This window comes from Scardinius erythrophthalmus, assembly GCF_964197995.2.
Source record: "Scardinius erythrophthalmus genome assembly, chromosome: 20".
NCBI lineage: Eukaryota > Metazoa > Chordata > Actinopteri > Cypriniformes > Leuciscidae > Scardinius > Scardinius erythrophthalmus.
The window spans coordinates 12,502,528-12,528,114 of NC_138240.1; the positions used below are offsets into that span (position 1 = coordinate 12,502,528).

Consider the following 25,587-nt stretch of genomic DNA (forward strand, 5'->3'; position numbering starts at 1 on the left):
TTTTATTTATTTTAATATATTTTAAATTGTAATTCCTGACAAAGCTAAATTGTCATCAGCCAACTCTCTAGTTTTCAGTGTCATACAGTATAATTCTTCAAAAATCCTTCTAATATGCTGATTTGGTGCAAACAAGAATTTTACATTTTAAAATTTACTATTTATCATCGCATTGTGCTGCATAATATTTTTGTGGAAACGGTGATAAATTTTTTCAAGGTTCTTTGAGAACAACAATAGAATAGAAATCTTTAGTAACGTTATAAATTTCTTTATTATAAAAGTCGCTTTTGATCAATTTTATGCATCCATGCTTAATAAAAGTATTAATTTACTTTACTTACAGACCCCAAACTTTTGCGAGTCAAACTAGTTTGGGGTCAGTAAGTAAAGCAAATTAATACTTTAAAGGGACACTTCACCCATTTGCATTAAGCTTTGCATTGTTAGAAACCCAGTCATACTATTGAATGGTCATGCAACATTTTTTCATTTTCCCCCGAGACGAGAGAAATCTGTATTTACCTCTTTACACTTCCTCCTACAATGACGCAAAAATCGTCATTTTGCGTCATTGTAGGAGGAAGTGTAAGAGGGGGGGATTTACAAGCACTAGATCCACCCTTTCAAACCCGCCCATAGGGGGTTGGACCTTATGCGCTAACAGACCTATCACAGATCAGTGCGAGTGCATTTGATTTCAACGGCAGAAACCTGCAGAAAACATGGACGAAGAAAGCTGAGTAGTAGGGGTTACCATACTCTATTTCCCGGACGTCGAGATCGACAAAAATGTCCGGGATTCAGCTTTTGCTTTCTGCGGTCGCCATCCATTGTTTACATGCTCACCTTTTGTTTCAATCTAACTGAATTCACCCCGATTGGTGAATCTGAATGTAATGTTTACATGAATGCTAAACAAGTGATCGGTTGATTTGCGTTTTAACATTGCTAAGAAAATACCCGCATCTCCGTGAGAGATAGCCCATGAGACCGGTGCATCTCACAGGCGCGCTCATCAGTAATCACAGTAATACAGGGAGCAGGACGAGGCTAGCGCCGCGGGAGAAAGACGCGAGGCCGGTGGCGTGATCGGTTGAAAGACGCGAGGCCGGTGGCGTGATCGGTTGATGTGTGCTTTACCATTGCTAAGAAAATACCTGCTCCTCCGTGCGAGATACGAGAACAGTGCCTCACAGGTGTCGGTCGTCAGTAATCACGCCACCGGCCTCGCGCCGTTCTCCCGCGCCCCTCAGCCTCGTCCTGCTCGCCACAGTAAACATGATGAATGGCGACTGTAGAACGCAAAAGCCGAATCCCGGACATTTTGGGCAAACTCGTCACGGAGACTCACTCGTAGCCTAGCCTTGCCTTGATGTTTTTGTTCTCAACTGCGCTGTCTTACCGGTAGGCGTGGCTTGGGAGTGGCCTTGTAGGGCAGCGAAGCAAGTGCATTCTGGGAGTTGTTGTCTTTCATCCACATAAGCCAAAAATACATTTTCTGGCTTTTCTCAGTCTAGAAAGCTCCAAATTCAAAAATAATTTCACATTTCTTCTACATAAATGACCCACTTTCAATACACATTCATGTCTCCACGGGTGAAATGACCCTTTAATCTTGTAAGCTTTAATAAAGTAAATTAATACAGTAATCACCCACAGACATTTTCAATGCAAAATGCATTTTCATGGCTGCTTAAAATTTTTATGGCTGGAACTTAATTCTAAAGGGGTAAAAGATCACTTTGGACCCTAATAGGTAATTTTACCTTCAGCTCCACAGCAGCTGAGCCAATCAGCATTAAGGATTCACTGTCCCAGACATCAATCTGCAGGGAGTGGAGCGCCAGGTATCGCAGGAACCACCCCCGCTCACCTGGCTTGAGGAACTGCGGGTCAACTCGGTACTGCAGCTGCAGACCAGGAAAACCTGAGTATGAGGAAAATAAAAGTACAAGAAGAAAGAACCATACTGATATATGTTTAGCCACCAAGCAAAATGTGTGGGAAATTTACATATATATTTCTGAGCTACAATCCTCTTGCACGCACCACATCCTGTCAGTCATGAATATCAAACACTGGCAGTGCCGCAGGCGATGATGTTTTCTATATGTTCCCACACATTTCCCCGTGTCTAAAATGATGACAGTAATCAATTCTGAAAGTGCTTGGGTAACACTGCAGTAACATTTATGTTTTTATGCAAAGCTGGAGAAGATCCTGGGCTTCATGTGAAGGGGGCAAGAAAATATTGCCTGCTAGTGTAGACCTGTGCCGTGATTTAAAGTCAGGAAAAACAAGTGTAAAGGAGTGTAAGGAAGCATTATTGATGTTCTCGAAGGGATGTATGGTAGATACTGGTAGGCCAGAGAGGAAGGAACGTGTAAAAAAAAAAAAAAAAGAGTAAAGAAGTGCAAGGCTGCTTTTTGATGTACAGTATGTTGATATGTTGGCAGACTAGCAAAAAGGGAAGTGCAGTAGTTTAACCATGAAATGTCTATAGTCTGGATGAGGAAAAAGAAAACAAAAATATTAAGTAGAACCTTTTGCCACAGCAAGGATTCATTAAATAAATCAAATGTGACAAGAAAGCCATTTATAATTTTAAAAAAGATTTCTATTTCAAGTAAATGGTGTTATTTTTAACTGTATATTCATCAAAAAATCCTGAAAAATATCTGTGATGAAAAATACACAATCCACAAAAATATTAAGCAGTTCAATATTTGAATCAATTGGTACTTAAGAAACCTTTCTTCTTTTTATTACTTGAAAGTGGCTGTGTTGCTTAAAGTCCCCCTGTAGTCAATAATTGTATCCTTTTAAAGCTCATCTTTGATCACCCAAAAGACATATTTAAACGTTTTTTCCTAGAAAACGTTTTTGAGACTGTCCTTGATTCACTGCAGTTTTAAGGAGAAAATACTCAGCAATGGTGTTGACTTATGAAATTAAAAACACCACATAGACATATAAACAACATCAAAAGCTTGATGTTGTTCATCATCAAAAGGGGGAACTTTAACAAAGTGTAAAAATATTTTTCTTTCAATTATAAATGTATTTACTGTAACTGTTTATCAATTTAATGCATCCTTAAAGAGTATACAAACAGCCTAGTGTAAAAGGAAAGTGGTAAAGGTCCAAGCACCAATCCCTGTGGGACCCCAGTGGAGAAAGGCATGTAAGCCTTTCCAGTTGACTTGGTACCTACTGTCATTCAGGTAGGATATAAACCAGAAAAGTACTGACCTAGAAATGAGCATTTCTACCATCTTAGAGATCAATAGTTTGTTGTTCGCAGCATCAAATGCTGCCAAAAGATCCAGAACAAACAGTATGGAGTTAAGCAAGGACATTCTGGCGACGTGTGTTTATGGGAACAACAGCAGTTTGAGTAGACTGACTGGATTTGAAGCCTGATTTATGGGGTCAAGCAGGTTGAGCACAGTCGAAATTGAACACAAATAAACACAACAAACCCTGTATGCATTTTCATTCGTGGCAAAGCAAAACAAGCAAATGCAACACTAATGCTTAATGAAGTCAAAATGTTAAACTGGATGTTGCTTTTACATTGTGCTACTTCAGGCAGAGAGCCAAAAATATTATTTCTTCATTGAAGAGAAGTGCAATGCTCAGCTGAGAATCTGGGATGAGAAGATGTTATGCAACAATAAGTAATTGCACAATAACAGCATCATATCCCACAGGATACAGATGTTCCCTCCACAGACATCAAAAGGCCTTCCGCACAATATCATCATCATTCAGCCTGTAATCTTTATGGCACTGTATGGCTCATTGTCTTGTATAGTTGGGCCAGAGGTGGGTCTAAGGGCTGAGTTCTGTGCACTGTGGCATAACGCTTTAACGCCTTATAGCAGGGGTCTTCAATAGGGGGTCTGCAAGACAATCATCATTTTTACTCAAACTAATTTTTGTGGAAAAAAAAGAAAGATAAAGGACAAGTAAATGTTTCATTGTTTGTCGCCCATTCAAATTAACTAAAACTGACATGCAATGTACACTGTACATAATTGGTCATTATTTTAATATCTCTGCATTGTAAGCATCAAAACAAAGTATGTAAATACATTAATGTGGTTCTACATGCATTCTATATCAGGGCTGAGAACTAAACTGAGTGCCTTTAATGAATTAAAATTTACATTGAATTGAGGTAGCAAAAAGGATAGAGAATTGCAATGAGGATGGATGACAGACAGACAGATAGACAGACAGACAGACAGACAGATAGATGGTTAGATGGATAGATAGATAGACAGACAGACAGAATGCTATTATAGGCCAGGCTTAAAATGCAACACTCAGTTTTATACAATGTGTAACAGGGTCCCTGCTAAAGGTTTGCACACTCACCCTAGATGTATTTTTTATGTATGATATTACGTCTCTTCTGAAATAAAAAGGCTAAAAGCAGAATGTTAGAGCTGATCCTCTTGTACCCCTGCATCTCTCCGTTATGCTCTCTCGCTCTGTCACTCTCTCATTATCTGTCTCGTTTCTTCTGTTCTCTTCCTCCACCACCCTATCTATCTTACTCTTCAACCTTTGTTCTATCTTTAACGTATTCCTTCCTATTCCTTCGTTCTTCTCAGGTGTACACTGCAGGCAAATGAGAGGTTCCCTACTTATTATGAGAAAGACACATCCTTCTGTCATGTATGTATGTTCCACCTCATCGGATAGTTTATCTAAAAATTGCAACAAGTGGTAAAATTGCTGCACAGATTTTCAGTCAAGGAGTTGCTCTCAACATAAATAAATCAATGCATTGAGTTTTAGCCAAGATTTTCATGGTATAACATGATAGCAAAAAGCCCCAGTGTGGCTATGGGAAAAGTGCACTTGAGGTGCTCTTAGCTCAACATTTTAAGGTGCTTTAAATTATCGGCCTTTGCCAGTCTGTGAGAAACTATTGATAAAAATAACTCACATCAGGGGCAGGTAATAAGTATTTTTGGCAGCCATACGAACCGACAGAGCCAAAACTGTTTTCTCAGCACTACCAAGTTCATCACAAAGTCACGCCGTTTCTACACTTCTCCTCAGCAGGCTGCTGTGTATGAAGACTCCTTCTTAAAAGCAATTACTGGACTTTGGCCGAAAGCTGTAAAACTATAATTGCTCATTTTTTAGAGCTTTATTCACTAAAACACTGCATGTGTTGCAGTTAAAACCGCTATAAATGTTTACAGACATTGATCAAATTCATTAGAGCAAAAAGGTTGTGCTTGCAATTTTGATGAGTGCAGTAAATATGCCTTTGTTTTCAGATGATTAGCAAAGATTCTTTTAAAACAAAAGACAACAAGTGAAATAAAAAGTGTTGAGCAGAATCATAAAGCATTCGTAGGAGGATGGTAACCATACCAGAGCTAGGTGAGCCGTCCTTGTTGATAAGGGAGAGGACACAGGGGTAATGAGGATTGGATTTGAGCTTGCTGTTCCTCTCCGGCTCAAGCAGCTTCAGACGTTCTGTGGTGACAGGCTGGAAGCGGTAAAGCTGGAAAGTGAAATGGACAGAGCTGGGCCAGTCTGAATTCACACCAGTTTGAGGGACCCTATGAAGAAACAGATAACTGATTGGCATTGGGGAATGTGGCATTATTGAAAAGCAATGATGACATACGTTGAGATGCGATTGGATCAGTGAGGACATTGTAAATTACTTGAAAGAAATATTATGTGTGGAGTCAGTCTAAGTACCCCATTATTAGGAGTCACTTGGTGGCGCTTTGTTATGAAGAATCAATCTGAGTGACTCCACAATGATGAACAAGTCTCAGTGACTGGATGATAAAGAGCCAGTCTGAGTGACTCCTTCATAAAGAACCACTATCAGCGATGCAATGATGGAGAGTCAGTTCAAGGCACACTACGATGAAGAATCTGTCTGAGGCACAGCATGACAAACTCCTTTCAACCAGATCAATAGTAACTGATTTAAAGTTTTTTTTTTTAAATGGTTAGAGGTCATATGACGATGAATCAAAAAGCATACAGTAACTTGCAAAACTAAAAACTCCCTCTCACTTCATTAAAATATTTTATACTTCTGTCATCAGTCAGATGAATGTACTCAAACACAAAATAAATTAATTTCTTTTTATGGTAGAACAAAACAAAATGCGGACCTCAATGGAATAAATAAAAAATATAATATATTATAATATATAGCAAAAAAATTTAATAAAAAATAAATAAATGTGGACCTCAACGGGAGAAAAAGTTATAAACCTAAACCTAATATGCAATCACGGCTCTACACTGACACATTCTAGTGCTGCCATTAATAAAGTTAATGGTGAACATATGTCTGACTGAAACTGCTCACTTAATTAAATATAATAAAACAGTATCCTTGTACCAGAGCTTGAAATAATAATGCTTGAATGTTTCTTGAAGTCAGAAAGAGCAGGTAAATCATAAAACACATCTTCCCATTTAATCATGTGGAACTTCATCATTTCCTGAAAGCAAAATCAATAACTTTCTTGCAAATTCATTGCACTGTGGCTCTTTCACTAAAGAGAAAAAAACATTAAATTTTTTATTTTTTTTTGGTAAGGCAGGACTTTTGGGGAGAAACAACTTCCTTAAAAACATGATATTTTAAATCAATTTAATAAGCCAGTAATGGTCCACTGCATTTTATGTAAGCAATAACCATCCATCACTGAACTGCTCTGCACCTGAGAGAACACTAGGAGCTCAGGGGCGATGGGTTCACACATTCAAACCTGAAGGTCTAAAAACCAACTTCATGCTGTTACACGAGCAAGAGAATAAACAAAACATATAAATAATTAAATGAAAGGATATAAATGAATTAATCAAAGTCCTAGGTGACATTTGAGAGCTGACAGGGTAATGTGAAGAGTTCGTCTCCATCCTCAGCAGAATGAATTAAAATGGAGGGACAGATTAGGGAGGGATGATTGCTTTCTTTTCTCTTTGTGAGGAAGATTAGCAATCAATCACTCAGAATTAGATAAGGATAGAAACTATTTAGTGCGGACAATTGGCAGGCCCACTGAGCGCGATCACATCACAATTCTAGAGTTTAAGTGCTATTCACTCAAAATGTCAGTTCTGACCTCGGAGCCAATCAAATGACTTGAATTCCTCAATTAAAAGAATAGGCCTTGCAGCTATGCGAGGATTTCACATCAGTATTCATCTGGTAAACAAAGGGATGGAGAGCTCCGCATGATGAGTGGGAAAACTGAGATTTCTAAGAAACACACTAATGTACAATAACTGTGTATTTTAGAAGGGAGATTAATTTAAAAGATAAACCAAACAGTTTTTCTCCTTTACAAAAGAGAAAATGTATTCAGGTATTTCCATCTACCTTTAAAAGCCAAAAGGCTAAGTCATGTCGGCTGACTCACCAAGTTTCTTACTGTGTGTTTAGAAACAAGTAATAAAAACTCAGTGAGTGTTTTAGCGCAATTTTCTCACCTCATGGGATCACAACACTAAGAGATAGTAAATCTTTTCCTGGATTTTTTTGGTGCGTTCCCGAGATTAGACCTTCCTTAACATAATACCAAAAACCCGAAGTCTCTAGGTGGTCTGGTTGAGGAGTAGATAGAAGTGCAAGATTGGTGCGCACAGATGCACAGAACAAAAATCATGAGTTAACAAGCGCAATTTTGTCCGGTGGAAAATTGCGCTAAAAAAGAAGTTTCCAACAGCATTCCAGTCGAGAGTATTTAAAAATCTATTGACCTATCAAAGTGACAATGTTCTGTTTATCATAAGCACAAGCTGTAGCTATTACATCTGCCACTTTAAAGGGGTCATGACATCACATCAAATTTCCCTTGATCTATGTACCATTAAAACATCCTGCAAGTTTCGTAAACCTAATACGTCCTTCTAACCAAGCTCCAAATTCAGCTTGTTTGGGTATTTTGATATCTGTGATGTCACACGAGCAAATACATTTGCATATGATTGCTTCAAGAGCAAAATATCAACAAATAGTTTTACATCATCACACCACAGGCCCCACTCATTTGTGTTCAGTCGCTTAATGGCTGATAATTGTCTACTCCAGACGCGACTGTGATGTCAAAAGCAAAGAGAACCCATTATAATCACTGACGCTGTCTAAATTGGATGTCCGTTCAATTTCTGACATACTCCACGCGCTTGTGTCGGCTGACAGGACAACCGGAAGAGTAAAAGAACGTTTTCCTCGATGCGTCCTGTTTAAACAGCTCGTATGCATCTCTGTACAGACCTCAGAAGGTCAGGATTCATTTTTAATGTTGGAGGATTATATGTTTTGTTCGGAGCATTTGGTTTTATAAACAAGACACAGTGCAATGGAGATTTTGCAAAGAAACGTTTGTAGAAAAATAAAGCAGCCAACTGCATTGGAATGGACGCAACTACAATGCCAACTGTAAATACAAAATTTCATAATGCTGTGTCTGTAAATGACAGTTTTATTTACAGATACTTTTAACATGCAATGACATTAGCCAATCATAACAGTGGCTGTTTAATAAAAAGCCTTAAAGGAACCATCCCTTAAAAGCAGATAATTTCAAACATGAGGGTTGAAAATATTAGTTTTTTCCTCAAATATGATTTTTGAGCAGAAAACTTTACTAGCATTGTAAGAGAACCTCAAGGGAAAGTATAGGGCTTTACGGTTTTAAAAAATTACATGTTGTGATAGACTAAATGGTAGCCTTTTGCAATTTACTTATAGCATTAAGCCATATAACTATTTCAATTTTATTTTTCAATTAATTGTACAGCCATATTTTTTATTTTTTTCCCCACAATTCTTTATGATGTTATTAATTTTTAGTATTTTTAATCAACTCACAAACCCCTGTTTGGGAACCATATGATAAATTTATACGTTAAAAGGATTTAAGATAAATTGTGCAATTAATCATATTTCATTGTATGAAATGTGTTAAATGATTAGCCCTAAAACCCTAATAATAAATTAATAAATGGATCTCAAGGCTTTAAAAGGCCGAAAAGAAATATATCACCTTCTCCTCCCATTTGAAAAATACAACAACCTGACAGTAAGAGGGATGCAGAGAAAATACAAGAGAAAGAGAGGGAGAGTGTGCTTTAAATCTATCAATGCCTGATTTGAGAACAGAGAGGTGCCCGAATCTGTCACAAGCACACTTGACAAGTGCCGTTTCTTATGTGGACAAGTTAGCATCAATACTTGTGTGATATATGGACATTGGCTGATTGAGGGCGGAGAGAAGTTAGCCAGAGATGCTTGGCCCTAAACCAGAACTTGAAGAGCTGCATTACTATTGAAATAAAGGACCTGACATCTCCTGTTTGATAGCTAGTGTTTCAGCACTGCTCGCAAAGGCTGTAGACTAGAACATACTGCTCCATAACAGACCAGTGAATCTTTCTAAGCAGATTAAGTCATATTGCAATTCATTACTAAAATTACTATATTATATTACAACATAATACTATTATACAGTTTTATTACATTTTCAATAACAGCTTTTTTTCCCAAACATTGTTTTGAATACTTTTTCCTGGAATACACAAATTACCAACTGAAATAAACAATTTATTTTAATAAAGTACTTAAATTACATTATTCCAGACAGATGATGTTAGAAAAAATTCAACATTCACATTCATTTCCAGTATGTCTGTATTTGTCTGGACAGGTCTACATGTCGATTCACACTGCACAGACAAACACCAACAAACAAGTTGGCAGTTGGACTTAGAATTTTATGAAAAATAACTGTCCTGACATCAAACATACCTGGTAAAGGCCAGGAACTGCAGGATGAGAGTGTTGGCCTGCAGATGATCCGCTTCTTCTCTCTGGAGGTCAAAGTTGACAGGCTCAGAAGGATCCAAAACCTCAGCCACCTGGTTCTGATGGTCCAGGATCTGAGGAAAACCAGAGGAGAAGAGCTGGGCCAAAGATCTCCGGGAGGTCGATCTGGAGGAGCTGAGATAGAGAAATCGCATATGCACAGCTAAAAATTGGCTGTCAGTAGAATATGCAGTATGTGACATTTCTAATGATACGTTAAGCATTACATAATGTAGTAGCTTTTTCCAGTACATTCAATTACCTAAGCATTTCATTTACTTACTGAACACCTGCCTTACTGAGCCTTTTTCAGTTCTTTGTGCTTCATTGATCTTCAGTCACAATACTGTAACTGCACACACACCTGAAGCTGCCAAGTGCTGTCAAGACAACATGTGGCAGGCAGCCTACTGTGCGTTATCAGGAACATTCTGTATCTCTTCACAATATGTCACATGTACAATGTTGTAAAAAACCCTTTTATCCACAGCATGATCTGTGTCACATGTTAAAGGGTACTATAAAATCCTCTGGTGTGATCTGGTAATATGTCCTGCTGTGATATCTTAAATGGGATCTCACACGAGATGAGATACACAGTTTTGAGAGGCTTGCATCAGGCAGTTTCTGAAAGATTTCAGAAATGTTTACTTTCTTGAAAGACTTGCATTGTCACACAAAGATAAAAGCATTTGAAATATGTCCTGTAAGACATGGAAAGAAAATTGCACCAAGAGAAAGCAAAAACAGCAAATAAAATAAAATGTGGGTGGCAAAACAGCTGTCGGGCAAAACTGTACAGCATAATATGAAATTTTAAATGGATGATATATACACAAAATCTCATAGATAGCAAATAAAGCAAATTAAGTTAACATGATCTCAAAATTGATGCATATTATTTCAAATAAACATTAATAATCTCATAATCTATCAAACTGTAACCGTCATGATTTTTAATCAAAAGAAAAAAACCTGCCTTTCCTTTGCAATTTGCATTGACACATACCTCCTCGTGTATACACACACACACAGTACATATACATACACATAAAACACATAAACATATACAGAAAACACATAAACATTCACACATACATAAAACATGTTGGCATCCCTGTAAACAGTACTGCATGTAATCTCTATGAGTAATACAGTAAAAATATTTCCCCTTTACTGAAGCCGTTTATTTAGGAATTATGTTTAGGAACTCCTAACGAGAGCTTTTCCAACATTACAGAACAGCGAAAATATATGTGAGCGTAATGACAGCAGGACTTTAATATGTTCTTCCAGTGACTAAAAACTAATTAGGAGACAGTAATTAGGCCTACACTTATACCAGAGGCTTTTAATTGCCACAGTCAAAGAAGAATATAATATTACCTATGGATCATGTAATTTTCTGCTGCATTACACATTAATAGTCCTTGCTTATTATTTTCACACACGTCCGCCCAATATATTCTTACCAGGATCCACACATAACAGGAAAAAAAAGACTAAAAAAGAAAGAAAGATATAGAGGGAGACAGACATGAAGAAAGATGAGGGCAGATAGAGACTGAAAGAGAGACAGTCTTGTAATCATTTCTTTAACTTAATTCATATGCATTATTAATATATAATCGGTGAAAAATATTTAATTAATTACATGATATGCTGATTAAGTAATAAAAACAAATGATTCAAAAATAGTATTGGGGAAGACGAGAATATTACATAAACATTACAAAAATGGGATTTATTGATTGATTAAATATTATCCTATAACTGGCCTATACAGTCCACAGCAATACATTTCACAATTGAGTTTGGTGGGCATGATTAAATTACAAAAATGTATTAATTAAAAATGTTTTTTTATTTTTTTTTTTTATTGTGTCTAAATGTCTTTTAAAACCAAATTATCTGGTCTTTTTAGTTTCTGTTGGACATTTGGTTTCTCGTAATGACAACAGACCAGTGGGATTTGTCCTCATAACCAGCAACTCATTTAAAAAACCCTGAATAAGAGACAAGAGATTTTGTTATGTAAATGTTTCATTATAATATCCTAGGGAAATCAAAAGCACTTCTGTCCTTGTCCATGAGAGTCTGAGCTCTTCAGAAAACACATACATGTAAATCTAACCAATTAAAGTCCCTCACATAGGAAAAAATATTATTTAAATTCACCTCCAGTCCAAATGAAAGAGCTTAATTCATTCCACCTGATTGAGTATTCAGACTTCAAATTTAATTTTAAAGGGTTCAATCAGATACGACAACTGACTCAAATTAGAACTCTTATTTTAAATAAAGTTTTAAGTGGCACACATTGGTCCCCTGCGCTCTGTGAATCTGCAGGGCCAGATGAAGATAATGTTGGCCTGTTAACTGTCTTTGGTCAGACACCAAACAGCTCCTGAATGACAACTCTGTACGCCCTGAGATTTTAAATGGCCATCTCAACTCACAGTTCAGCAAAACTGTTGCCACTTTTAACCCCCTGGGGTCGACGGTATCGCCGGCGATACCAGCTCGCTTTTTTTCAGTTCAGTTCAAAAGAAATTAATTTTGCTCTGTGGACTTTGAAATTACAAGCAAGTTTCATACATCAATCGATTCTGTTAAATGTGTATTATTTTTGTGTATACGCACAATAAAAACAAAGTGTTGTGCTTTTTGCCAAATAAAGAAAAATAAACGTGATGCGAGTTCTGCCTTCTCTCTCTCAGTGAAGACCAATCTGAAACGCGTCCGAAAATGAACTGTAACTCAGCGAATACTCAGTCAAACAGACATACAGATACACAGACATGAAGCTTGAATTCTATGCTTTTAAATGAGGTAATTTATATAAAAAACAAATATTCTCATCTTGTGAAATCTGTATTAAAAGAGAGCGATCCCAGTCGAGCTCATTAGAGCTAATTCAAAGGTAATGTGACTCCGCCCACGGAGAGCGCGTGCTATTCAAACGCAAACTACTGAGGCAATCCGCGCAATCCTGTGAACGCCCCCATATCAGCTCGAGAAAACAAGTTTATTCAGACCATTGTAGCCTACGTGTTTACACCATCTGGCAGCGCTGTGAGAAATATTAATAATGGATAATCTACCTCAGAGTGCGGGTATTGCAGGAGAGAGGATCCGAATATGTAGTAAGTTTTTTTCCTTCTCAAGTTAATCGCGTTTCTGTGAATGAATGAACGGCAGCCGCAGAGATGCGCGCTGTTTACCACAGCTCGCAAAAAGAGTTTAAATTTAAATTGCGTCTCTGTGTGAATGAATGATGATGTTTTAGCAAACTGTATTGCTATACTGAGTTGAGTAAAAATCGACAGAAATAGCCTATGTTGAAATAAAATGTAGGCTATTTGTATAAGCAACGTTTTAAACTGAAAATTAACATTTATATGCCCTAATATTTCATAAAAACAACGTTACAGTCAGGCGTTTCTGTTTGTGTATGAATGTTTCGGTTTTAGCAAACTGTATTGCTACACTCAGTAAATATCGACTAAAATATAATGAAATAAAATGTATTTGTATAAGCAACGTATTAAACTGCAAATTAACATTTATATTTCTTATAATAAAAATGAAAGACCTATGTTACAGACATATGAAAGACAACATTTCGTTGATTAGTTTTGGATAGATTATACATTTTTACTGTAAAATATCTGCCACCTCAAATAAGCTTTTGTTTGCCAATATTTGCTTATGTTAAATATAATATGTTTTGTCAAAAATAAAGTTATCAAATAATCAATCAAATCCTTAACTTTGAAATATGTATGATAAAATATATACTTTAGTTTTTACAAAGAAAGATTCTTGAATTGTTGTTGTAATTGTAACCTTTTTAATAAAAAAATATATTTACAAAGTAGATGTAAACAAACTATTTAAAGGTAAATATAAGCCCTTTCTTTAAATAACTTTTATTGTGTTTTATTATTGACAAATTTGGGGAGAAGATAAATATTCTTGTGGCTCAGTGACTCACCTGAATGAATGGCTAATTAAGTATGCAGGCCCCATTGTCTCCTAAGGTGTGAACCACTACATATACATGACCGTTGACGCCCACTCCGCATATGGCCTTTCCAAACAGAAAGTGCTTTGCAAAATTCAAATCAATGTATTGTGTTATGTGAATGATAAGGCAGGGTGATTTTCACTTTATTTTGAAGAAAAAACACTAGGCGATGACATCTTTTAGACAAAAGTCTTATTGGCACATATTTAGAATGTGTTTTATGGCCTAATTTCAGAAACTTTAGTTTTTAGTTTTTTCAATAACCATGCATAAACATTATTCTCTCAAAAATGCAGACATGTACATTCTTGTTGCTCACATTTCATGGTAGCCCTGTTTGTGCTAAATAGTGTGTAAATTTTTTTTGCCATTAACATGTTTATAAGCAACTGAAAAAAGCAAAAATGTCAGGGCATGTCAGAACATCTCAAGGACCCCAAAAACACCTTACACCCCAGAGGGTTAAAGGACAGCAGCACAAGTCCACATAAACAAAGACAAGGCCTGGAAATACTTCAGCTAAAATAAACATGACATAAAAATGTGTTGGTGTATCGAAAATGGTGACAGAAAGGGACATTGAGAGAGAAATTGGAATTAGAGAAAGCAGCAAATTCATGCATGATGGGGAAATAGAGTGATGTCTGTTTATCTGTCTATATCCATTTGTCCGTCCGTCCATTTACAGTATCAATCTGTTATATGCTAAAACTAAAATTTGCCATACTAATGCCATAATTGGCTGCCATACTGCCATAATTAGCACAATGTCTGTACAAGCATTTGCATTTGCATATGCATACAGTATATGCATATACAAAAGTATCAAAAAGGTACAGAAGCAAATGCAGATTTGCTTCATTAACTTGAGTGAAGAATATGGCTCCTGTACAGCTGAATTGTTAGTGTCTATATGTTTCTCACCCAGCAGAGTGTGTTCCAAGGGTGATGACAGGGGCATGCACTGGGGTGAAGGTCAGCTCCTGCATCTCATCCTCTTCCTCACTTCTGTCTCCCTCTCTCTCCTGCACACTCAGCTCCAGGTGAGCTATGCTGCTGGCAACTGGACGCTCCTGATTCCATTTAAATCGACACACATGCGTGGAAAGAGAGAGAAAAACAGACAAATTCAGAAGTAATTTTGGACTGAAATTCAGGAACAGATCCTGTAACACAAAACCCCAAAGGTCTTGATGAAGTTTTGACTCATATATTTTGTCTCTCTCTTTGAGAACTCAGCTTCTAAAACATACTGAGAATATTTCATCAGCAAATCTAAAACAATCTCCTAAAATGTGCAAAAAAGTAACGCCTGTTTCACACATACTCCGTTTGCAGTGCGTATGCGGTGCGTATTTTTTTCCGTACCCAAGTTAACAGTTTAGAGCTTTCACACTGCACGCGGATGTGGTCCATCAATGCGTTCCAGGTGCGGTGCGTATACAGCAGTGTCTATTTTTGCTGACAGCGCATGGTTCTTGGTCAAAATGAACACAGATTGACATGAAAATATAGTAATCTCACCATAAATGCATTTAATTAAATTATACTACTATGTTAAATGCAAAAGAAAAGGGATGAGAGAGCTGTTTTTGTCAATTGTATGTTTTAATATAAACTGTTTGCGATGCTTACATAAGTAGCCTACGTTTAAATGTTTTGCCACTTGCTTGAGCAACTTAATATGTGTATTGAGTTTAAAAGTGAATAGCCTATGTCTGTGAAATAGTTTAGACCTATAACTACTTTGTACAAATAGAATCGCAATGCTTTTTTATATTATTTTATAAAAGACACTGATAATAAAAATATATGTTAAAGCACAATAGCGTGTGCTGCTCCAGCGCCGCATAAGCACCGCATACACACTGCACACAGAGTATGTGTGAAACAGGCGTAAGTCAAGACAACAAAGAGGTCAGCAGTTCAAAGACAAACTCTGTCAGGAACATTCAGTATTGGAATCTTTCACAAAAGAATGACACTCCACAGCCAACAGACACCCAAACACACTACAAGAACTTCTAAGTTCTTTATGAAATGCCTGAAGACACAACTCTTCCACAAGGACTTGATCAAAAACCAATTACAGCATTTTCTATTCTCCTAACAGTACCTATCATCAGGCAACACACCCACGGGCCACCAGAAATCTGTTCACTGGCCATCTGATTTATACTGCAGAAAAATTGGCAAGTATTTTCTTGATCAGACCAACTTTAATCTGATTGGCTGGCTTTACACAATTTCTGGGAATCAAGGTACACAGTTTTTCCCCAACAAAATTCAGCTTTGCCATCACAAGAATAAATTACATTTCTAAATATCTCAACAACAAAAAAATAACTTTAAATTGTATCTCACAATAACACTGTCTGTACTTTATTTTTGATCAAATAAATGCAGCCTTGGTGAGCATAAGAGACTTCTATTGAAAAAACTCTTACAGACCCCAAACGTTTAAACAGCAGTGCACTGTATATTGAACTAATCTATTACCTTGCTTTTTGCAGGCAAACTTTAGCTTGTTGTATTGCACTTTTAATGTCACTGCCCACTTTTGATGAATTGCTTGTGTGGTAGCAATCCTTATTTGCATTTGTGTCTGCAAAATGAATAAATGTAGGCCTAGATGTAGATGTGGCATGCTGGTATATGCATCCAAAATCACATCCAAGCATGCACACTATACACACACACACACACACATATACTGTATACTAAGTGGTCTACTTAAAAACAAAGTCACAGCAATTCAGGCAAATTGTATGTGAATTTCAACATACTGCATTTGTTTTAAAAGCAGTATACAGCACAGGATGTTCACAATGCTTTGTCACAATGATTTGTGATATTTATGAATCTGTCCATCTGAAACCAGAGAAGGATTTGAATCTCTAACTTGAAGATAGGAAGAAGCGATTAATTAAAAGAAAAAAATTATAAATTTATCACAATCACAAAATCAGCGAGTCCTTTACTTAGAAATTATATGACTAGCATACAGGAAGTGGAGCACAGCAGAAATTTCCTCCCTAAGCGCTGTAATAATACCCCATGTGTGGCACAAACAGCCTTGAACAACTGTGGAGGAGGTAACAAAGCATTGTATAGTTAAATGCACCGCATGACTACAGGCAACAGCATAAACATACATGCTCCCACACATGATTAGCATAATATCTGTGGATATCCTCGTGCAAAATATGTGATATGCTCCCACTCTATACAGGCTGTCTCTAAACACACTGTATTTCCATTAAAATAACACGAGCACATTACCATTACAAACTGTTCTCATCCCAGATATCTCAGCAGGGCTAGCTAGCAATGATGTGGAACACCTGTAATGATGTGCTGATACATCTCATACAGGATATTTTTACACGAGGTACATTAAACTAGTTAACAAGTTTAAATTCATATCATAATATCCGTATACATTTCCTTTGTAGCTAGCCTGGGAACTTTTACCTTTCTATGTTAAACAATCCTCCTCTATAATGTGCTCACTCAATGGTTTACCTAAAGAAGCAGTATCACGTTGTCACCCATTATCTACGAGGGAAATGTCTAATCCTTATTTCATAACACCTTAGGTACAATTTCACAACAATACCATTCGGCACGATGGTGAAAAAGTCTTACAGTGCGTAAAATTTTAAAACGTCAGTAAAAAAAAAAAAAAAAGATGTATCACAAAAATATTAAGCAGCACAACTGCTTTCAACATTTATAAATGATCAAATCAGCTTATTAGAATGATTTCTGAATGATCATGTCACACTAAAGACTTGACTTATTATGTTAATGAAGTATCATATGAATGTATTTCAGAGCTGAAGAGAACCAACTCGATGGATCACTGATGGATATATTATGAGATAAATTTCTCATTTACAGGATTTTACAATTTAGTGACATACAGTATACCCACTGAACCTGACATGATCATGAATCAGCTAATTTACTCAAACTGATGGGACAGTTAATGGTGTTCTTAGATGGGAAGATTTTATTTGGCAGTTTGATTCAGCAAAGTTTTTAACCTGCAAAATGGTAGTGAACAATTGCAACCCATCCTGTAAAAAACATTTATTATGAAATTCCTGCTGCTATCGACAAGTTTGGTGTGTTTTTTTGTGGTGTATAGGTGTGTTTACTGAGGAAATGTATGTGTTTTTTTCTTTAAAGCATCAGTGCCACATATGTTTCGAGTGTAGGTGTTTTATTCCTTTGCATGAATGTATCTCTGTGATTTGTTTTAAAAGAGTGTATATACATTTCTGTATTGGTTTGAGTGTGTGTGTGCATATGTGGGTGGAAAGCTTACGACATGTGACAGCTGGTGGGCCGATGCCATCGGGGAGGGAGAGAGCTGAGAGGGGAGCTGTTGTTGCCATGGAGACCCCACCGTGTGGCTCATGGTCGGGTAGCGTGAAGTCGCAACCAGCTGAGAGAGAGACAGCTGAAGAACAGAAACAGAGAAAAGAGGAAAAAAGAAGGAAAAAAATTAATACATATTTATCGCACAAAACAACGGGCAAAAGCATCTGACGGTGTGGCAATCCCCCGCAGCTGGCATCTACATAATGCCAACATCCAGCCAACACAAAAGAAGGATGAAATTAGAAACCTGTTTAGGTATAAATGTGACAAATCCAGCTTTGGGTGCAGCTACGCATATTTTTTCATACAAGCCCTAATTTCACTGTGAATGTTACACCGTTCCTGTTTGCCTCGAGCTCCTAACTTGAGTCTCAGTTGTAGTCAAAATAACAAAAGTAAGAAACATTATAAACTTGTATGAATGTTTTCTGACACAGTCATCAATTTCTGCATCTTTAAGATTCTGACTTTATTCTTAACTAAATATCAGATTTTTCATATGATTTTTTTTTTTTTTTTCGTTTAAAGTTTTTGTCTTTGGACAAAAATATCCTTTAAATTTTGACGTCATACTGATTTTTTATTTTATTTTTTTACTCTGACTAAAACAGCATTTCATTTTAGTAGAAGAAAGAGTCATGTGCGAACTGTCCTTGTAGTGAAAATCTTTTCCAAAAAAAGGTTAATATCTTGCAGTGTAGTTTATGTTTGTGGTTTTAAAACATTTTAAACATTCACACTGTTGTTTTTATAGAACTCATTAATTATTATTATTATTATTATTATTATTAATATTATTAAATAAATTATATTAAACAATTATATGAAATATTATATTAATAATAAAAATATTCTTATTTTATTAAATTTTAAAATGAACCAATAAAAGACATATTGGTTTAAAAATAATAATAAATTAACTTTATTTCAGACCAACAGTAAAATTACAAAACTAAAATTGATCGTGTCTTAATCTCTTTGCTTTTAAATGTTAAACCATGTATCTTATTTTGGCAGATAAGACCTTTTTGCTGACAGCAGATTTGTAAATGATACTCATTACAAATTTGGGAAATAGATGGTGCATGTTGCATTTTCAAATGCACATTATAAGTCTGCATCCCTGTTTTACAGCTAGCAACAAGAAATCATATCAGAATTATAAAAAGCTCTCCAATACTTATCTAAATGAAGACATTAAGGCAGTGGTGTTGTAACTGTGCCGCTTGTAATCAGATTTAGTCAGATATTACTGTTTAAAAGTCTTCCTGCAGTGCTAATGCTCAGAGATCTGTACAGACTTTAGTTTGCATCATTTGCTGAAGTAGAGCACTCCTCTGCCCTTAAGAAAGGCTGATGGATTCCCAGGCTGTGTGATGTGATCTGTATAGCACAGGACTGGATGACTGTGACGGGGTCAGTGGTGTTAAACTCATGACTCAACTGCCTCCAATACAGCCTAATACTCAACTGCCTCCACAGACAGCCAGTACAGCCTAAAAGCATTTCTCCACTGACCCCAATACAGCATAAATTCACGACTCACTGACCCCAATAATGCCTAAACGCATTACTACAGTGAGTCCCGATCAGCTGAAACTCACTGTGCCCAGGACTGACTGATCAGCAGACCACATAACATGAATTTAGACCACGACTTTCCAATAGCGGGTTTTGTATCCCTTGAAACTTTGCAATGCAGCACTTCTCATGTAACAGTCTCTTTAGATCACTTACGTTGCATTGTACATCACTTTGAATACAAGCATCTTTTATAAAAAGAAATTTTAATGGTTCATGATGGAACTGATCCCAATGGCATTTAAAATTGAAATGTGTAAAATTAAAACAAATCACAACATAACATGTTACTCTTAAATTCCAGTTGCCCAATTCAGGGCTAAGTAAATGATTACATTTTATAATCTAATATGTATAAATACATTATATTTGACCCCATGTGTTCAACAAGTCCACTATTGTGCTGCCTTGATGGAGATCGACAATATTAGTGATCCTCAACTGACAGCAGACCAAAAAAAAAAATGTATTACTCTCACTACAATGACTCAATTAATGATTACACCCATCACTAAGAAAAGAGAAGTAAGAAAACAGAGGGAGAAGAAAGACAGACAGATATACATGATAGCAGAACAACTGAAAGACACACTGCCAACAGAAAAGGCACAAGGCCAGAATAAAAATCACAAACGTCGATATTCACAAACCCAGCTCTTGTTTGACATACGCTCACTTTCATGCATACTAAAAAACATGAAATCAATAATGGAGGAATAGTGGTGTCTGAAAGAGAGAGAGAAAGACAGATAGAGAGAAGAAGGGCCCTTTTTAAAAAGCACTAACTATAAATAGAGGGTGAGAGCATGCATCTTAAGTGAGTATTTTAACTAACTAACTCTGAAATATGGGATCTGCGAAAAATCGCTGGGCGGCATTATTCAGGACTTGTGCATTAGCGCAAAATAAGTCAGAAACGCAACAAGGTACAGTACACCTGAACATCACATCCAAATGTGCTTGTTGAAGGTTTTATTTTGAAACCATGAGCATTAATAAAACAGAACAGTTATTGCCTACTTTCTCCAGTCTTGGTTCCAGTATTTTGTCCATTCATTTTTCCCCATGAGGATTTCAAAATATTACTCAATATAGAGAGATCAACCAAGTTATCAACCAAATATGCCAGTCCTAAGATAAATTACAACATTAAAGACTGTTTTGAAGCAACAACAAAAAAGATAAAGCAAAATATTAAAATACATACATGTGGATAAACAGATATGGCATGTGTAATGCCTTAAAATAATTAGTTCATGGTTCATGACATAAAGGCTAGATTATTGTAATGCTCTTATGGGTGGCTGCCCTGCACGCCTAATAAATAAACTACAGCTGATCCAAAATGCAGCAGCTAGAGTTCTTACTAGAACCAGGAAGTATGACCATATTAGCCCAGTTCTATCAACACTGCATTGGCTCCCTATTAAACACTGTATACATTTTAAAATATTGCTGATAACTTACAAAGCACTAAATGGTTTAGCTCCCCAGTACTTGAGCGAGCTCTTAATGCATTATAGTCCTTCACATCTATTGCAATCTCAAAATTCCGGCCAGTTGATAATACCTAGAATATCAAAATCGACTGCTGGCAGTAGATCCTTTTCCTATTTAGCACCTAAACTCTGGAACAGTCTTCCTAACATTGTCCGGGAAGCAGACACACTCTGTCAGATCAAATCTAGACTAAAAACACATCTCTTTGGCCTAGCATACACATAACACATTATAAACTTCTATAATTCAATGTTAGGCTGCATAGATTAAGTCAGACAGAACCGGGAACACTTCCCATAAATTCTGATGTACTCGTTACATCATAAGAAGAATGGCGTCTATGCTAATATTAGTCTCTCTGTTAATCCCGAGGTTTACCACAGACCGCCGTATCCAGATCTGATGGAGGACCTGCGCCTGGACACGACGACAACACTGTCCTGAAGTTTTAACAAGTCTCTCCCCTGTGAAGGCCCCCTTCTCCTTCCCTTTACCTCTGTACAGATACAGTAAAACGTTGTCAAAATAGTTCCGGTTCACATGGCTACTCGGAAGCGATAAATAATTCTGAATTATAAATTTAAGGCTAGACAAGTAATATATACCTGCGCACATATATATTCAAACGCGCATATAGAATAAACACGTAGTACGCATGTGCACGGCGTCAACGTTTTCACAGGTTTCTGTTTTTTAAAGCTTGCACAGAGATAAAAAAAATCATAATAAAATAAAATAATAATAATAATAAATATATATATATATTTTATATAATTATATATAATTATTATTTTTATTTTATTTTTATTTATTTTCTTCAAGGCTTGCACCTTAGAACCTATTTCAAGGTTTGCGTTCTCGGTTGTTGTGCGAATGAGCAGGCCGGAGCGCGTTAAGGGTTTTCTGTTAGAACGGTGTCAGGTAAGCGGCCCCTAAGTTAATACTAATGATCTTTGCAATGGAAGTGAATCGATCAAAACTAACTTCAGCTGGACAATAACTTTATTCTAGAGCTGCTGTAAAGCCAAAACAATCTGTTACTTTAATTTCCAATTATCACTGTAAATCGGCTTTGAAACAGTCCATATTGTTAAAAGCGGTAAATGATGGTGACTTGACTTGACTTTGAAGTAAGGAAGCACACTAAGTTATGTGTATGATGTGTCATCACATTAGATGTGCGTGAAACATTTATGAAAGCCAATCTGTGGTTGATATCAGAGAACAAAGCATACTACAAGTTCTGATCCATTATCTTTCCTTTTTGGATGCACAGTGACTAAACCAGTCTGTGCATGCTACTCTGAATTCATGTATGAGAGAGAGAGAAAATTTGAGAACGAGACGGAGAAGTGATGTGCCACATCCCTGACAACATTTTCAGACAAAGTGAGGGACTCAAGTCAAGTCAAGTCAACTTTATTTATATAGCGCTTTTCACAATACAGATTGTATCAAAGCAGCTTCACAGTATTAAATAAAATAGTACATCAGTGTTTGTTTCTGGTGTAAAACATCCACGTTTGGTAATGCAGATCAATAGCACTGGTGAATCGATTAATCAATTTAAGCATCCCCAACTGAGCAAGCCAAAGGCAACAGTGGCAAGGAACCGAAAAACTCCATTAGGTGACCTAATGGAGAAAAAAAAACCTTGGGAGAACCCAGGCTCAGTCGGGGGCCAGTTCTCCTCTGGCGTTTATGAAGTAGAGACCGGATTTAACTGTAAGATTAAAATATTATATGAATGCCTGGCTGAAGAGATGCGTCTTTAATCTAGTTTTAAACTGGGAGAGCGAATCTGAGCAACAAACAGTATCAGGAAGGCTATTTCAGAGTTTTGGTGCTAAATGTGAAAATGCTCTCCCTCCTTTGGTGGATCTGGATATCCTAGGTATGACCAGAAGCCTCGAATTTAGTGATCTTAAAGAGCGCGATGGATTATAGGGCGATAGAAGATCCGTTAAATAAACTGGAGCTAAGCCGTTTAGGGCTTTATAAGTCAGTAGCAATACCTTGTAATTAATACGGAACTTTATAGGTAACCAATGTAGTGATGATAAAATTGGTGTTATATGGTCAAACTTTCTTGATCTAGTAAGAACTCTAGCGGCGGCATTTTGGACTAACTGTAGCTTGTTTATTGAGGATGCAGGACAACCAGCTAATAAAGCATTACAGTAATCTAGTCTCGAGGTCATGAATGCATGAACTAGCTTTTCTGCATCAGAAACAGATAGCATGTTACGTAATTTAGCAATATTTCTAAGGTGAAAAAATGCTGTTTTTGTAACATATGAAATATGATTTTCAAAAGACAAGTTACAATCTAATATAACACCCAGGTCTTTTACTGTAGAGGATAAAGTAACAGGACACCCTACTATGTTAAAGTTGTATTGTAAGAGGTTTTGTGGGCGGTTTTTTGAACCGATAAGTATTACCTCTGTCTTATCTGGATTTAATAAAAGAAAATTGTGCGTCATCCAATCTTTTATATCTTTAACACACTCTGTCAATTTGGATAATTTAGCGTTTTCATCCGGCCGTGATGAAATATATAGTTGAGTGTCATCAGCATAACAATGGAAACTAATTCCATGTTTCCTTATAATATTTCCAAGTGGCAGCATATATATTGAGAATAATAGAGGGCCTAACACAGATCCTTGCGGCACTCCATAGTTTACTGGAGTTATGATCGATTTTTCTCCGTTTAAATAGACAAAATGGTAGCGGTCAGATAGGTATGATCTGAACCAGCTTAATGCTTGTCCTTGAACACCGGTATAGTTTTGTAGCCGATCTAAGAGTATTGTGTGATCTATAGTATCGAACGCAGCACTAAGATCAAGTAAAACTAGTATTGAGATACAGCCTTGGTCAGAAGCTAAGAGTAAATCATTTGTGATTTTAACGAGCGCAGTTTCAGTGCTATGATGCGGCCTGAACCCAGACTGAAACTTTTCATAGGTGTCATTTTCTTGCAAGAAAGAGCCCAGTTGGGCAGACACAACTTTTTCTAATATTTTGGACATAAAAGGAAGATTTGAAATGGGTCTATAATTTGCTAGGTTATTTGGGTCTAATTGTGGTTTCTTAATGAGAGGTTTTATAACTGCCAATTTAAATGTTCTTGGAACATGACCTAAAGATAAAGACGAGTTAATAATATTGAGGAGAGGCTCTTCCACTATAGGTAACACTTCTTTCAATAGTTTAGTTGGTATGGGATCTAATAAACATGTTGTTGTTTTAGAGGAAATGATAAATTTATTTAACTCTTTTTGTTCTATAGTTGTAAAGCACTGTAATTGTTCTTGCGGGGTGATAATCAAGGCTGAATTATAAGGCGCGATTGAAGATTGAACGTTTACAATTGTGGATCTGATGTTTTCTATTTTCTCAGTGAAAAAATTCATGAAATCAGTACTACTAAACTGTAACGGAATATTTTGTTCAGGTGACGCTTGTTTATTTGTTAGTCTAGCCACGGTGTTAAATAAGAACCTAGGATTGTTTTGGTTATTTTCTATTAGTTTGCGGAGATGCTCAGCCCTGGCCGCTTTTAGGGCCTTTTTATAGCGTGACGTACTGTCTTTCCAAGCGATTCTAAAAACCTCTAAATTAGTTTGTTTCCATTTACGCTCTAAATTACGGGTTTCTCTCTTTAGAACACGAGTAGTATTGTTGTACCATGGTGCTTTAATTTTCTCTCTGACCTTTTTTAGTCTCATAGGTGCAACAATATCCCATTTTCCAGAGAGAACGGTGCTCATAGTGATGGTTAGTTCGTCTAGTTCATCTGTTTGTTTAGGTTCAGGCAGCAGCTGAGACAGATCCGATAAGCAATTTGAAAAATTATCTATGGTGGATGGAAGGATTGTTCTGCCTAATCGATAACGCGGCGCAGCATGATATATTACCGGGGTACGTAATATGCAAGTTACCATGTAATGGTCAGTTACATCATCACTTTGCGGAATGATATTTATATCGGTTGGATCGGTTCCATGTGATATAATTAAATCGAGTTTATGATTAAAACGATGAGTTGGTCCGGTAACGTTTTGCTTAACCCCAAAGGAGTTTAATAAGTCTATAAACGCAGCCCCTAACGTATCATTTTGATTATCTACGTGTATGTTAAAATCTCCAACAATTAATATTTTATCGACATTGACCAATAGATCTGAGAGAAAATTTGCAAATTCTT

General features: G+C 36.6%; 1 protein-coding gene across 1 annotated transcript in view; it reads right to left on the minus strand.

Annotated features, from left to right (window-relative positions):
• Nucleotides 1-25,587, minus strand: part of nphp4 (nephronophthisis 4) — a gene marked incomplete at its 5' end in the record, with an annotated part of 186,049 nt that overhangs the window by 28,417 nt on the left and 132,045 nt on the right. Inside the window, 5 exons of the mRNA XM_081348752.1 lie at nt 1,770-1,930; nt 5,401-5,591; nt 9,815-10,006; nt 14,826-14,974; nt 18,235-18,369. Coding sequence (XP_081204878.1) covers nt 1,770-1,930; nt 5,401-5,591; nt 9,815-10,006; nt 14,826-14,974; nt 18,235-18,369 — 828 coding nt within the window. The remainder of the gene's footprint in view (nt 1-1,769; nt 1,931-5,400; nt 5,592-9,814; nt 10,007-14,825; nt 14,975-18,234; nt 18,370-25,587) is intronic.